We start from the raw sequence: 14483 nt of genomic DNA on the forward strand, positions 1-14483 counted from the left end.
TTTCTTGTCTATTAACTTTGTTCCTTCGAAGGTATATTTTTAACTCTTTGAAGGTGAATTTTTTTTGCTTAAGATGGTGGTTTTTTAAAAAAGATTTTTGGTTTTGCTTAAGATGGCGTTATTTTTTTCTTTCTTTCGTCTTCTTCCTACAATGCATCGCTTATCATAGCTTAAATATTTTTTGTTTTGACTGGGCTAGAGCCCGATTTATAAGTTTTTTTTAGTGACTATATTCTTATTTTTTTACAACTAACTATACTTAGAAATATGGTTTCTATTATAGCGATTTTAATTTTTAAAGTTGGGGTGATTTTTTTTTAATATATATCCTTTATATATGTTCTTTTGCTGACATAGGGGTAGAATTAGTCTCATTCTTTCCTTTTTTAAGTCATATTTTGGCTTTTTCTCTTTTTCTTGGGGGGTGGGGGGATGGTCTGTTTTCTAATTCTATTTTTTTTGCATCAGTTTGTGTTAGTTTTTTCATTTGGGCTGTTTTTGAACTTCAAATATGTCTGTGTTGTCGTCACTTCCGGGTCCTCTCTTTACTTTTGTTCCTCTTCCGGGTGCATGAGTTTACAAGTTGGTTAACCCTTTCTATACCAAAGGGTTGATTTTAGAATTATGGCTCAGACCATTAATTTTGTGTCTTGGAATGCTAATGGTTTAAATCATCCAATTAAATGAAAGAAGATTTTCAAAGTATTCCAAAGGCTTAATGCTCATATCATTTTTGTACAAGAAACCCATGTGAGGAAGGAGGACAAATTTCGTTTTTTTAGATTTTGGCGGGGTCAACAGCATCACGCAAATTCGAACGCCAAAGTAAAAGGAATTTCAATTTTTATTGACTCCTCTATTCCATTTGTTCAACATGATATTTTTTCGGATCCGAATGGTAGATTTTTGTTAATTATGGGTTTACTTTGTAATAAAAAGGTTGCTTCGGTTAATGTTTATGCTCCAAATGTGGATTGTCCTGACTCTTTTAAGTCCTTATTTACTTCTTTACCCAATCTAAATGAATATAAGTTAATAATGGGTGGTGACTTTAATTGTTGTTTAAATCCTTTGATGGATAAATCTTTATCTATTCAGACTTTACCTAATAAGTCGGCCACTTGTATTAACTCTTTTTTGACTGACAATGACAATTTGATGTTTGGGAGATTTCGGCATCCCAATGACAAAGAGTTTTCTTTTATTTCACATGTTTATCACTCTTATTCCAGAATTGATTATTTTTTTGTAGACTCTTGTTTTATTCCATTGGTAATCGGTTGTAACTATGATATTATAGCTATCTCTGATCATGCTCCATTATTACTTTCTATGAAATTTACGGATACAGTTTCTAATGCCAGACAATGGCGATTTGACTCTACCTTATTGCAAGACTCGGACTTTATAAAAGTTATGAAGTAGCAGATCGACTTCTTCTTTTCAACTAATTCTACAGATGATATCTCCTGCGGAACACTTTGGGACACTTTTAAAGCGTATATACGTGGACAGATTATTTCTTATTCTGTTGGTTTGAGAAAACGTACTAAGACGGAAACTCTTTTATTGGTTGATAAAATTAAAGAGATTGATAAGAAATATTCAATTGCTCCTAGTAAGGAGCTTTACAAACAAAGGGTTGAACTTCAAATGGAACATAGTTTATTACTTACATCCTCGATTGAAAATCAATTAATGAAAACTAGATCTGATTTTTATATACATAGTGATAAAGCTGGTAAACTGTTAGCTAGTCAATTGAAGAATGCTTTGGTTAAACGTCAAATCAATAAGATTTGTCAGCAGAATGGGAATTTGACAGTTAACCATGATAAGATAAATAAGGCATTTCAAGACTTCTATACCTCCCTGTATCAATCTGAATTTCCTCAGGATCGTAATACCATGTGTGATTTTCTTGGGAAATTAAATTTTCCAAGATTATCATCTGATGATCTTTCAATATTGGATACTCCTATTACGGATGTAGAAATTAAAGGGGCTATTTCCTCAATGAATTCTGGGAAAGCACCGGGTCCAGATGGTTATACAGTTGAATTTTTAAAATTTTTTTCTGCTACTCTTTCCCCTTGGTTATATAAGGTTTTTGAGGAAGCCATTAGATTGGGGAATTTGCCACAATCTTTTTATAGAGCTTCCATTTCTCTAATATTGAAGAAAGATAAAGACCCTACTAACTGTGCATCCTACAGACCAGTATCTTTATTGAATGTAGACTCCAAGATTGTTTCCAAGTTACTGGCATCTAGATTGGAGAAGGTATTACCCAAACTTATTTCAGAAGATCAAACCGGTTTTATTAAAAATCGCAATTCTTTTTTTAACATTAGGAGATTATTGAATATTATTTATACTCCCTCACATGACACTTCAGAATGCGTGATTTCATTAGATGCGGAGAAAGCATTTGATAAGAGCTGAATGGCCTTACTTATTTAATGTGTTGGAGAAGTTTAATTTTAGTCCGATATTCATATCGTGGATTAAATTGATTTATCATACTCCAGTAGCCTCCGTGTTTACCAATAATCAAAGATCTCCCTTTTTTCGCCTATTTCGGGGCACTAGACAAGGATGACCTCTTAGTCCATTACTTTTTAACATTGCCTTAGAACCTTTAGCAATTGCCATCAGACAATCACAGGATATTTTGGGTATTAATCGTGGGACAGACATTCATAAGTTATCTTTGTAAGCAGATGATTTATTACTATTCATTTCTAACCCGGAGAAATCTATCCCAGCAGTTTTATCATTATTGGCTCAATTTAGTGAGTTTTCTGGGTATAAGTTAAATCTAAATAAAAGTGAATTGTTTCCTTTGAATAGACAGGTCCCAATTTATGGAAATTTACCTTTTAAATTAGTTAATGATTCTTTTATTTATTTAGAGATCAAAATCACAAAAAACCATAAAGATTTATTTAGATTTAATTTTTTACCCTTAATTGACAGATTAAAGGTTTGTTTACTAAGTGGTCACCATTATCTTTATCCCTAATAGGTAGGATTAATGCTATTAAGATGGTTATTTTACCTAAGTTTTTATATATTTTTCAAGCGATACCAATTTTTATTCCAAAATCTTTTTTTACTAATGTTGATTCAAAAATTTCCTCATATATATGGCAGAATAAAAATCCCAGGTTAGGTAAAATATATTTACAGAAGACAAAAAAGGAAGGCGGGTTAGCATTACCTAATTTCAGATTTTATTATTGGGCAGTTAATATTAGATACTTGTTATGCTGGTTGAAAGATTGGGGTGGATCTTTCCGCCCTCGTTGGGTGAGTTTAGAAATGAAATCTGTATCAGCTTATGCTCTGGGTTCTATTTTAGGGACTTCTCTCCCTTTTGCTCTTTCTAAATTGCCGAAACGAATTGACAACCCGATAGTTAAACATACTTTACGTATATGGTTTCAATTTCGGAGATTTTTTGGGTTGACTCAATTCGTTTTAAATAGTCCTATTGTATCTAATTGTTTTTTCCACCCTTCCATTATAGATCAAGCTTATTTGGCTTGGAAAACTAAGGGATTACTAAGATTTTCTGATTTATTTTTGGACAATTGTTTTATGTCTTTTGAGCAATTATCCAACAAATATAACTTGCCTAGATTTCATTTTTTTAGATATTTACAGATTAGACATTTTCTGTACTCCCTACGTTTCCAAATTTTGTGCCTTCAGATATTTTGGAGTGTTTATTTGAATTAGACCTTTTTCAAAAAGGGCTTATTTCAAAACTTTATAATTATGAAGATACGTTCAGAGCCCCTTTATAAGACCAAAAAGGATTGGGAAAGAGAGTTTAACCTTATTATTTCTAGTGAGAATTGGGATAGAATTCTTCAATTAGTTAATACATCATCGATATGTGCCAAACATTCATTAATACAATTTAAGGTCGTACAAAGGGCCCATATGTCCAAGGATAAATTAGCTAATTTTTACTCTTATATTAGTCCTATCTGTGATATATGTCAATCTGAAATTGCGTCTTTAACTCATATGTTTTGGTCTTGTTCATTTTTGGAAAAATATTGGAAAGATATTTTTGATATTATCTCTGCGGTTTTGAATATTGATTTACCACCTCATCCTATTACCGCAATTTTTGGTTTACCAATGTTAGACTCACTGCATTTATCTTCTTCTGCCCGTTGAATGATTGCATTTCTAACTCTGATGGCTAGAAGATCTATATTGTTGAATTGGAAGGAAATTAATCCTCCCACTGTATTTAATTGGTTCTCTCAAACTATGTTATGTTTAAATTTAGAAAAAATTAGAAGTGGTGTTTTTGAGACTTCTATTAAATTTGAAAAGTTATGGAGACCATTTATTCAACATTTTCATATGATGTAATATGACCCTGTTCCAAGTTCATTTGATTTCCCAGCTTTTAGCTTATGTATGTTGAGAGGACCGGAAGTGACGGCATTGATGAATATTTATTCTTGTGAGATATTATAAACAGCCCCCTTTTTTCCCTTTTTTTTGCTTCTTTTTTCTTCTTTATTAGTTATTAGATTAGTAGATTAGCTAATTTTGCATTATATTTTTTTTTCTTTTTTCTGTTTTTTTATATCATATATTATGAAATATTTAGACTTACCATGTTCATACATATATTGTATGGTTTATGTCTTGGTAAACTCATTTATATTATAACTATTGTTTATGTTTTTTTCATCTGTAATGGAATTTGTATATTTGTAATTTCTTTATTAATATATCATTTGTATTCTGTCCATATTACTAATAATAAAAAAAAGATTTAGAAAGAAAGAAAGTAGCTGAGTGCATCAGACATACCTGTGCTACTGCTTTGGTCAGCTTCTTCAGTGGCCATGTGCATTAAGGCATCAAAAACCAATGCGTTGTCGAGCCATGTATACCATTCTTCTAGCTCCTGCAAGTTTGAGCCTGCTGTCTCAGAGACCTTACGCGTGGCCAGTTTACACAAACGTTCAATGAATCCAGGAATATTTAAAAGGGTTACTACATTGGGATTAAAAGAGGTTATATTTGAATACCTGAACTACATTCTTCCGGTTACAGAATAGACTTCATGTGCAAGAATAACAAAAGCAATGATGGAAGAGAAGCCAACAAACTGTGCCCAGAATATAGTTCTGATAAAAATCATGTCCTGAAGAGTTTTGAGCCAAAACATCAGCAATTTATTTTCTCCAATAGATGCTGCATGATCTGCCGAGTTCCTCCAATATATTGTTTTTTGTTCATGTTCCAGCATCTGCAGTCTCCCGTGCCTCCTCTGATAAAACTCATGATCACCTCCAATCAACATTTTTTAAAGAAAGTTAAATTTGAATACAAATTTCGCATGAATATAATAAAATTCTGGCTTCTGGTTTAAAATTGAACATATTGATTTCTCTCATGGGAAAACAGGATTGGTAAATGAGTCATGAGGTAAAGGAAGAAAGTCAATTTCACTCACAAAAAAAAGGAAAAATAACTGAGATTGCATTACAATACAAAAATGGTAGTCAGTACCTAGCTGACAGTGTAAATTAAGCTCCAAATATGGATCACACCCTACCTTGGTTGTTCTCTGCTCGTGAAGGTCCTACAGCTTTCTTCTGTTGTGCATTTTTGGCAAGCAGTGTGTGTTTGTCATCGTTTCCTGTGTCCAGTTCAGAGATTGTCACCGAAAGAATCCGACAGAAATTAGCAAGTTGTTGCTGGTCAAAACTAGCGACCAGGTTTGTAAGGTTTGGAATATCCTGTAACTGGATCATCTCCTTGAAATAAATAATGCCAATGTAAAGTGAGAACTATTCAGAACTATTTTCTTAGGTGTTTGAGATTTTAAAAAAATACTAAAAGGCACTAGAAATTAACCTAAGATATCAAGCTAAAAGTTATTACCTGCATTTACACTTTTCATCCCAATAAATGGGACCAACCAATATAAACAATGGCTTATATGAGACTGATGCAGTCAGCCTTCAGTCTGCACATCAACATGAAACGTTAGACTTAAGTCAAGTCACTTTTATTGTCATTTCGACCATAACTGCTATGTACAGTACATAGTAAAAATGAGACGTTTTTCAGGACCATGCTGTTACATGACACAGTACAAAAACTAGACTGAACTACATAAGAAACATAGAGAAAAAAAAAACTACACTGGACTACAGACCTACCTAGGACTGCATAAAGTGCACAAAACAGTGCAGGCATTACAATCAATAATAAACAGGACAATAGGGCAGTAAGGTGTCAGTCCAGGCTCTGAGTATTGAGGAGTCTGATAGCTTGGGGGAAGAAACTGTTACATAGTCTGGTCGTGAGAGCCCAAGTGATTCGGTGTCTTTTCCCAGATGGCAGGAGGGAGACGAGTTTGTATGAGGGGTGCCTGGGGTCCTTCATAATGCTGTTTGCTTTGTGAATGCAGTGTGTAGTGTAAATGTCTGTGATGGCAGGAAGAGAGACCCCGATGATCTTCTCAGCTGACCTCACTATCCGCTGCAGGGTCTTGCGATCCCAGATGGTGCAATTTCCAAACCAGGCAGTGATGCAGCTGCTCAGGATGCTCTCAATACAACCCCTGTAGAATGTGATGAGGATGGGGGGTGGGAGATGGACTTTCCTCAGCCTTCGCAGAAAGTAGAGACGCTGCTGGGCTTTATTTGCTATGGAGCTGGTGTTGAGGGACCAGGTGAGATTCTCCGCCAGGTGAACACCAAGAAGTTTGGTGCTAATGAGTCTAGGGGTAGAGCAGGAACCCAAAGGAAGTTAAGGTATACTCTGTTTATTTTCCACAGAAGACAAAAAGCCTTCTTGAAATAGTGGAGCACTGTATGTCAGGAATAAATGAGGTAAAAGAAATCAGCATTGCACAAAATTGTTAATGAAATTATTGGGGAAAAAAGTTCTCTGGACCCAATGACCTGCATCCTGCACTCCAAGAAAAACAGCCCTAGCCTTTCTAGTCCCCCATTATAACTCAAGTCTTCAGTCTGGCAACATCCTCTTGAAACTTTTCTGCACCTTTTCTACATCCTTCTTACAGTAAGGTAAACAGTCTTATCACAATATTCCGGATGTGGTTTCACCAACAACATATACATGACATCCTAACTATTGTACTCATAAGTGCAAGTCCCATGAGTGCAAATGTTCTCATCAAAGGTCCAACCAGAGGAATATCAATTTTTCCCACTTCTTGTATCCTCATTTCATATCCTCACCTTTTCTGACACTGATGTACATGGAGAAATTTACATTAGACACCCAACCAACTCCGACCAGCCTGCATTTAGAATGTGAGAGGAAGCCAGCTGTGGGCATAGAAAGCACACACAATCATGAAAAGAAGATCACATACCATAAGACCATAAGACATTGGAAAGGAATAAGGTCACTTGCTTCATCGAGGCTACTCTGGCATTCCATCACCTATGTTTTCAAACTTCCGGATGGTCCTGAGTTTCTGGTCAGTCAGGAGCACTTCTTGGAGATGTAGTCATCAGGAAGACAGTTAGGTATCCTGAAATCCCACATCTCATGGAAGGAGCATTCTATTGCCTCAGCTAACACCCTTCTCAAGCTTAAGTACTAGGCTCTACCTATTCTTAACAAAATCTCACTGCTCACACAATGGCCATTCCACTTAAAACTCACTTCTTTTAATTGGACCTTACTATTAACCCAAACAATCTCCTGATCTGCTGACACCTCGCCAGGCTTCACTCACTCTTTAAAAATGGCGCTTAAAGTCAACAAGGAACTGTCTCCAACTCACTCCGTGATCTCTTGATCTCAGACAAGTCCTGGCAGGCTAACTCTCTCAGACAGCCCTCAAAGACAAAAGAGAAATCAGTGGATGTTGTATACTTGGAGACCTTTTACAAGGTGCCACATGTGAGGCTGCTTAACAAGCTACAAGCCCAAGGTATTACAGGAAATATACCAATATGGATAAAGCAGTGGCTGATTTGCAGGAGGCAAAGAGTGGAAATAAAGGGAGCCCCTTCTGGCTGGCTGCCGGTGATGTAGTGTTCCACAGGGGTACGTGATGGGACTGTTTCTTCTTATGTTATACGTCAATGTCTTGGGTGGTGGAATTTATGGCTTTGTTGCAAAGTTTGCAGATGGTACAAGGATAGGTGGAGGGACAGGTAGTTTTGAGGAAGTAGAGAGGCTACAGAACGACTTAGACAGATTAGTAGAACGGGCAAAGAAATGGCAGATGAAATATAGTGTCAAAGTGTATGGTCATGCACTTTGGTAGAAAATATAAAACTTGGAGAAAATTCAAAAATCTGAGGCGCAAAGGAACTTGGGAGTCCTTGTGCGGGACTCCCCAAAGGGTAATTTGTAGGTTGACTGGGTGGTGAGGAAGGCAAATATGATGTCAGTATTCATTTCCAAAAGACTAGAATATAAAAGCAAAGATGCAATATTAAGGCTTTATAAAGCACTGGTGAGGCCTCACTTGGCATATCGTGAGCAGGTTTGGGCCCCTTCTCTTAGAAAGGCTGTGCTGACAGTAGAGAGGGTTCAAAGGAGGTTCACGAAAATGATTCCAGGTTTGAACGGCTTGTCATATGTAAAACCTTTGATGGATCTGGGCCTGTATTCACTGGAATTAAGAAGAATGAAGGTGACCCAATTAAAACCTATTAAATATTGAAAGGCCTTAATAGAATGGATGTAGAGAGGATGTTTCATATGTGAGAGTCTAGGACTAGAGGCACAGCCTGAGAATAGAGGGGCGACCTTTTAGAAAAAAGATGAGGAATTTCTTTAGCCAGAGTGATGTATTTGTGGAATTCTTTGATACATGTGGCTGTGGAGGCCAAGTCTTTATGTATATTTAAGGCAGAGGTTGACAGATTCTTCACTGGTCAGGGCATGAAAGGATACGGGGGTGGAGGCGGGCAGGTAATTGGCGCTGATCCGTTTATGATGAAATGGCAGAACAGACTTGATGGGCCAAACGAACTAATTATGCTCTTATCTATTGTGGTTTAAGTCAGGATGTGATCAGGTCGTCAGAGCTGTGAGATGACAGTGCCAACCACTTGGAAGAACATTGTCCTTTTGAACTGAAGAAAACAACCTCGGATTAAAAATTGAATTTGAGTGTTGAGAACAAAGTTCCAGACACAGCAAACTTTGAAACTGTGGTGCCAAAGTGAGATCATGTTTCCAGACTCACCTCTGAAAGTGGTTGGAAAGGAGCATAAAGAAAACAATGTTCTCCTAATACACATTCACAACATTCTAAAGTAAAATACACAGACCTTTTTAACTCCAAGGATATCTTCTATTAGCGTAGCCGTTTGCAAAAAGGTCTTCTTATTTGTCATGAGTGTGAAGAGAAACAGTACAAACTCATTCCGTTCTGAGAGACGCTTAGTCACCCCATCAGTCTGAAAATAAGAGAGGATGCTGCTATATCGGTCTTGAACACTACCTTGCAACCACACATTTTCCAGAATAAATATTGACAATGGCTAAATCCCTCATGTCTGTGTTATTTGGAGTTCCCAAATCATCTTGGGTTCTTTTCAAATTCTAATTTCTTCACTTCTCCCCAAATCTGTTTTACATTACATCAGGTTTCCAGTATCCTAGTAACCCACTTTAATCTCAAATGTTTGATAAGAAACTTTGGCACTATCTTGATATGGTGGAATATGTGGAACAAATACCTAACTTATTTACGCTTCAATAATGTTTTCACTGCACTTCATTAAGGTGCCATGCAAATGCACATACTTATCACTTCAAGTTAATGCTCCTTAAAAACCAGATCAGGACTTGCTTTTGCTCTACTCCCCACCAAAAAGTATAATAGCTTCAACAAAAATGCTTCCCAATTTGAGCTTGGTGATGGCAGCTCTACTTCCGAATCAGAATGGTGGGGTGGCGTTTGAATTCTAGAGTGCGAAGCAGAAATTCCCATCTGGCTGACAGTACTGTGCTACAATGACGAGAGATGTCATTTTTCAGATGCAAGATTACATTGAAGCCCCATTTGTTTCTTCAGATATTATTATTAGTTATCAGCAGACAGCGTGATTATTGCACAAACTGACAAGATTTCACACATTCGACAGAACACTGATAGTTCAAAAGGCAAAAAAATTTGACTAAAACATTACTAGTAACACCTTTTCTGAAGTAAATTGAGTGAATTATCACCGCAATGAAGAGGCCAATGAAGGTAAGTGAACTCGAGGGATGAACAATGCTGGTACATATCAGAATTGACGCAGATGGAGTGAGCCATTTGGAGAGAAGTCTTTCACTCCGTTCCAAATAGTTCACAAGGTGCGGGATAGATATGTCCCCCCAGAAGTTGTTCTCAAATGGCAGGGGTAGGCAATCGTGGCTGACAGGTGAAGTTAAGGACTGCATAAAAGCCAAGGAAAGGGCATATAAAGTAACAAAAGTGAATGGGAAATTGGATGATTGGGAAGTTATTAAAATGCAACAAAAGACAACTAAAAAAGCTATGAGAAAGGAAAAGATGAACTTTGAAGGCAAACTAGCTGATAATATAAAACAGGATACTAAATTTTTATTCAGTTATATAAAGAATAAAAGGGAGGTGAGAGCTGATACTGGACCACTGGAAAACGATGCTGGTGAGGTAGTAATGGGGGCCAAGAAATAATATATGAACTTAATAAGTCTTTACTGTGGAAGACACCAGCTAGATGCAAGAGGTCCGGGAGCAGGAGTGAGTGCCATTGCTATTACAAAGGAAAAAATGCTAGGCAAACTCAAAGGTCTCAAGGTGGATAAGTCAATTGGATTACATCCCATAGTCCTGAAAGGTTGTTGAACAGACAACGGATGCATTGATCATGATCTTTCAAAGAATCACTTAATTCTGGTATGGTCCTGGAGGACTGGACGATTGCAAATGTCACTCCACTTGTTTAGAAGGGAGGAAGGCAAAGTAAAGGAAATTACAGGCCAGTTAGCCTAACCTCAGTGGTTGGGGAAGTGTTGGAGTCTATTATTAAGGATGAGCCTTCTGGGTACTTGGGAGACTAATGATAAAATAAGTCAAGTTAGCATGGCTTCTGTAAAGGGAAATCTTGCCTGTCAAAACTGTTAGAAATCTTCAAGAAATTAACAAGAACAAAGGAGAGGCAGCAGATGTCATTTACTTAGATTTTCAGAAGGCATTTGATAAGGTGCCTCATATGAGGCTGCTTAACAAGAGAAAATTCTACGGTGTTACAGGAAATACACTGTCATAGATAGAGGAATGGCTATAATCATCAGACAGCGAGTGGGAATAAAGGGGACATTTTCTGGCTGGCTGCCAGTGACCAGTGGTGTTCCTCAGGGGTCAAGTATTGGGACCGCTACTTTTCATATTGTTTGTCAATGATTTAGATAGTGGAATTGATGGTTCTGTGACAAAGTTTGCAGATGATATGAAGATAAGTTGAGGTGTAGGTAGTGCTGAGGAAGCAATGTGATTGTAGCAGGACTTAGACAAATTGGAAGAATGGGAGAAAAAGTGACAGATGGAATACAGTGTTGGGAAATGAATGATAATGCATTTTGGTAAAAGGGACAACAGTGCAGACTATTATCTAAATGGGGAAAAAAATTCAAAGAGAGGCGCAAAGGGACTTGGGAGTCCTTGTGCAAAACTCCCAGAAGCTTAATTTACAGGTTGAGTCCGTGGTAAAGAAGACAAGTGCAATGTAGGCATTTATTTCAAGGGGAACAGAATATAAAATAAAACACTAGTGAAGCCACACTTGGGGTATTGTCAATAATTTTGGGCTCCTTATCTTAGAACGGATCTGTTGTCATTGGATAGAGTCCAGGGGAGGTTCACGAGGATGATTCAGAAATGAAGGGGGTTAACATATGAGGGGCATCTGGCAGTTTTGGGCCTGTACTCATTGGAATTTAGAAGAATGTGTGGGGATCTCATTGAAACCTACCAAACGAAGAAAGGACTAGATAGGGTGGATGTGGAAAGGATACTTCCTATGGTGGGGGTACCTAGAGCGAGAGGGTACAGCCTCAAAATTGAGGGCGACCTTTTGGAACAGAAGGAAGAATATTTTTAGCCAAAGGGTGGTGAATCTGTGGAATGCTCCACCACAGACTGTGACAGAGGCCAATCCGTGGGTATTTTTAAAGAAGTTCAAAGGTTCCTGGTTGGTTGGAGCATCAAGAGATATGGTGAGAGGGCAGGTGTATGGATTGAATGGGATCTGGGATCAGCCATGGTGGACTTGATAGGCTGAATGTACAAATTCTGCTCCTACATCTTATGATTAAGTCGAGGTAGAGGAGTTCCAGTGCTCATACAACTGGCCTGGGTGCGAGGTTGGATCTGATTTTGTGATGGAGGGTTTCGGGGTCAATGTACGGTTAGTTTTTGTGTTATGTGATGTAGGGATTGGGGGTCGATGTATGGTTAGATTTTGTGCGGTCTGACGGAGGGCTTGGAGGGCTTGTCAATGATTTAGATGAGGGCATTGAAAACTATATCAGCAAGTTTGCTGACGATACTAAACTGGGTGGCAGTGTGACATGCGAAGAGGACGTTAGGAGAATACAGGGAGACTTGGATAGGCTGAGTGAGTGGGCAGATACTTGCAGATGTCATTTAATGTGAATAAATGTGAAGTTATCCACTTTGGAAGCTGGAACAAGAGGGCAGAGTATTGTCTGAACGGTGTCGAGTTAGGTAAGGGAGAAATGCAAAGAGACCTAGGAGTCCTAGTTCACCAGTCAATGAAGGTGAATGAGCAAGTGCAACAGGCAGTGAAGAGGGCAAATGGAATGTTGGCCTTTGTTACAAGGGGAATTGAATACAAGAGCAAGGATGTTCTTTTGCATTTGTACAGGGCCCTGGTGAGACCACACCTGGAATATTGTGTACAGTTTTGGTCTCCAGGTTTAAGGAAGGACATTCTGGCAATTGAGGAAGTGCAGCGTAGATTCACTAGGTTGATTCCTGGGATGGCAGGGCTGTCTTACGCAGAGAGATTGGAGAGATTGGGCTTGTACACACTGGAATTGAGGAGATTGAGAGAGGATCTGATTGAAACGTTTAAGATAATTAAAGGATTTGATAGGATTGAGGCAGGAAATATGTTCCAGATGTTGGGAGAGCCCAGTACCAGAGGGCATGGATTGAGAATAAGAGGTCAGTTATTTAAAACAGAGTTGAGGAAGAGCTTCTTCTCCCAGAGAGTTGTGGAGGTGTGGAATGCACTGCCTCGGAAGACGGTGGAGGCCAATTCTCTGGATGCTTTCAAGAAGGAGCTGGATAGATATCTTATGGATAGGGGAATCAAGGGATATGGGGACAAGGCAGGGACTGGGTATTGATAGTGAATGATCAGCCATGATCTCAGAATGGCGGTGCAGACTCGAGGGGCCGAACGGTCTACTTCTGCACCTATTGTCTATTGTCTATTGAGGTCGATGCTTTGTTAGCTTTTGTGCAGTGTAACGGAGGATTTGGGGGTCGATGTACGGTTAGTTTTTGTACGGTGTGATAGAGGGTTTGGGGAGTTGATGTACAGTGAGTTTTTGTTCTGTGTGATGGAGGGTTTGGGGAGGGTTCATGTATGGTTAGTTTCTGTACAGTGTGACGGAAGGTTTGGGAGTTGATGTACAGTTAGTGTTTGTGTTATGTGATAGAGGTATTGGGGTCAATGTATGGTTAGATTTTGTGCGGTCTGACGGAGGGCTTGGAGGTCGATGCTTTGTTAGCTTTTGTGTGGTGTGACAGAGGGTTTGGGGGTCAATGTACGATTAGCTTTTGTATGGTGTGACAGGAGGTTTGGGTGTTCTGTTACCTAAAAATTTTGCCGTCCTGTCAGTAGCAAATGAGAGCAAGTCTTAAAGAGAAAATATAGGTAATAAGGTAGAAAGCAGGGATTACAGCAGAGCAGAGATGGCTGAAGTTTTTTTGGAATAGTTCACAAGGCACAGGATAGACATGTCCCATAGAAGTTATTCTCAAATGGCAGGGTTGGGCAACCATGGCTGATGAGGGAGGTCAAGAACTGCATTAAAGCTAAGGAAAGAGCATATAAGGTAGCAAAAGTGAGTGGGAAGTTACATGATTGGGAAGCTTTTAAAATCCAACAAAAGGCAAGTAAAAAAATCTAAGAGAAAAGGTTAAATATGAGGGCAAACTAGCCAAAATATAAAGCAGGATACTAAAAGTTTTTCAGTTATGAAAATAGTAAAAGGGAGGTGAGAGCTGATATTGGACCACTGGAAAATGATGCTGGTGAGGTAGTAATGGGGGGGGGGGGGGCGGGGAGAGAGACAAAGAAATGGGTACTTTGCATCAGCTTTCACTGTGGAAGACACTAGCAGTGTGCCAAACATCTGTGAGTGTGAGGGAGTGGGAGTGAGTGTCACTGCTATTACAAAGGAATAAGTGAGAAGCAAACTGAAAGGTCTTAAGG

General features: G+C 38.3%; 1 protein-coding gene across 2 annotated transcripts in view; it reads right to left on the bottom strand.

The window, feature by feature from the left end:
* Positions 1-14483, bottom strand: part of LOC132400035 (short transient receptor potential channel 4-associated protein-like) — a 152891-nt gene that overhangs the window by 36357 nt on the left and 102051 nt on the right. Inside the window, exons 6-8 of one of the 2 annotated variants that reach the window (XM_059981111.1) lie at positions 9312-9440; positions 5597-5798; positions 4846-5031 (exon numbers count right to left, since the gene is read on the bottom strand). In XM_059981111.1, the coding sequence (XP_059837094.1) occupies positions 4846-5031; positions 5597-5798; positions 9312-9440 (517 nt within the window). The remainder of the gene's footprint in view (positions 1-4845; positions 5032-5596; positions 5799-9311; positions 9441-14483) is intronic. The other variant, XM_059981112.1, reaches the window with a different exon arrangement.

This window comes from Hypanus sabinus, chromosome 9 (assembly GCF_030144855.1).
Source record: "Hypanus sabinus isolate sHypSab1 chromosome 9, sHypSab1.hap1, whole genome shotgun sequence".
Lineage (NCBI taxonomy): Eukaryota > Metazoa > Chordata > Chondrichthyes > Myliobatiformes > Dasyatidae > Hypanus > Hypanus sabinus.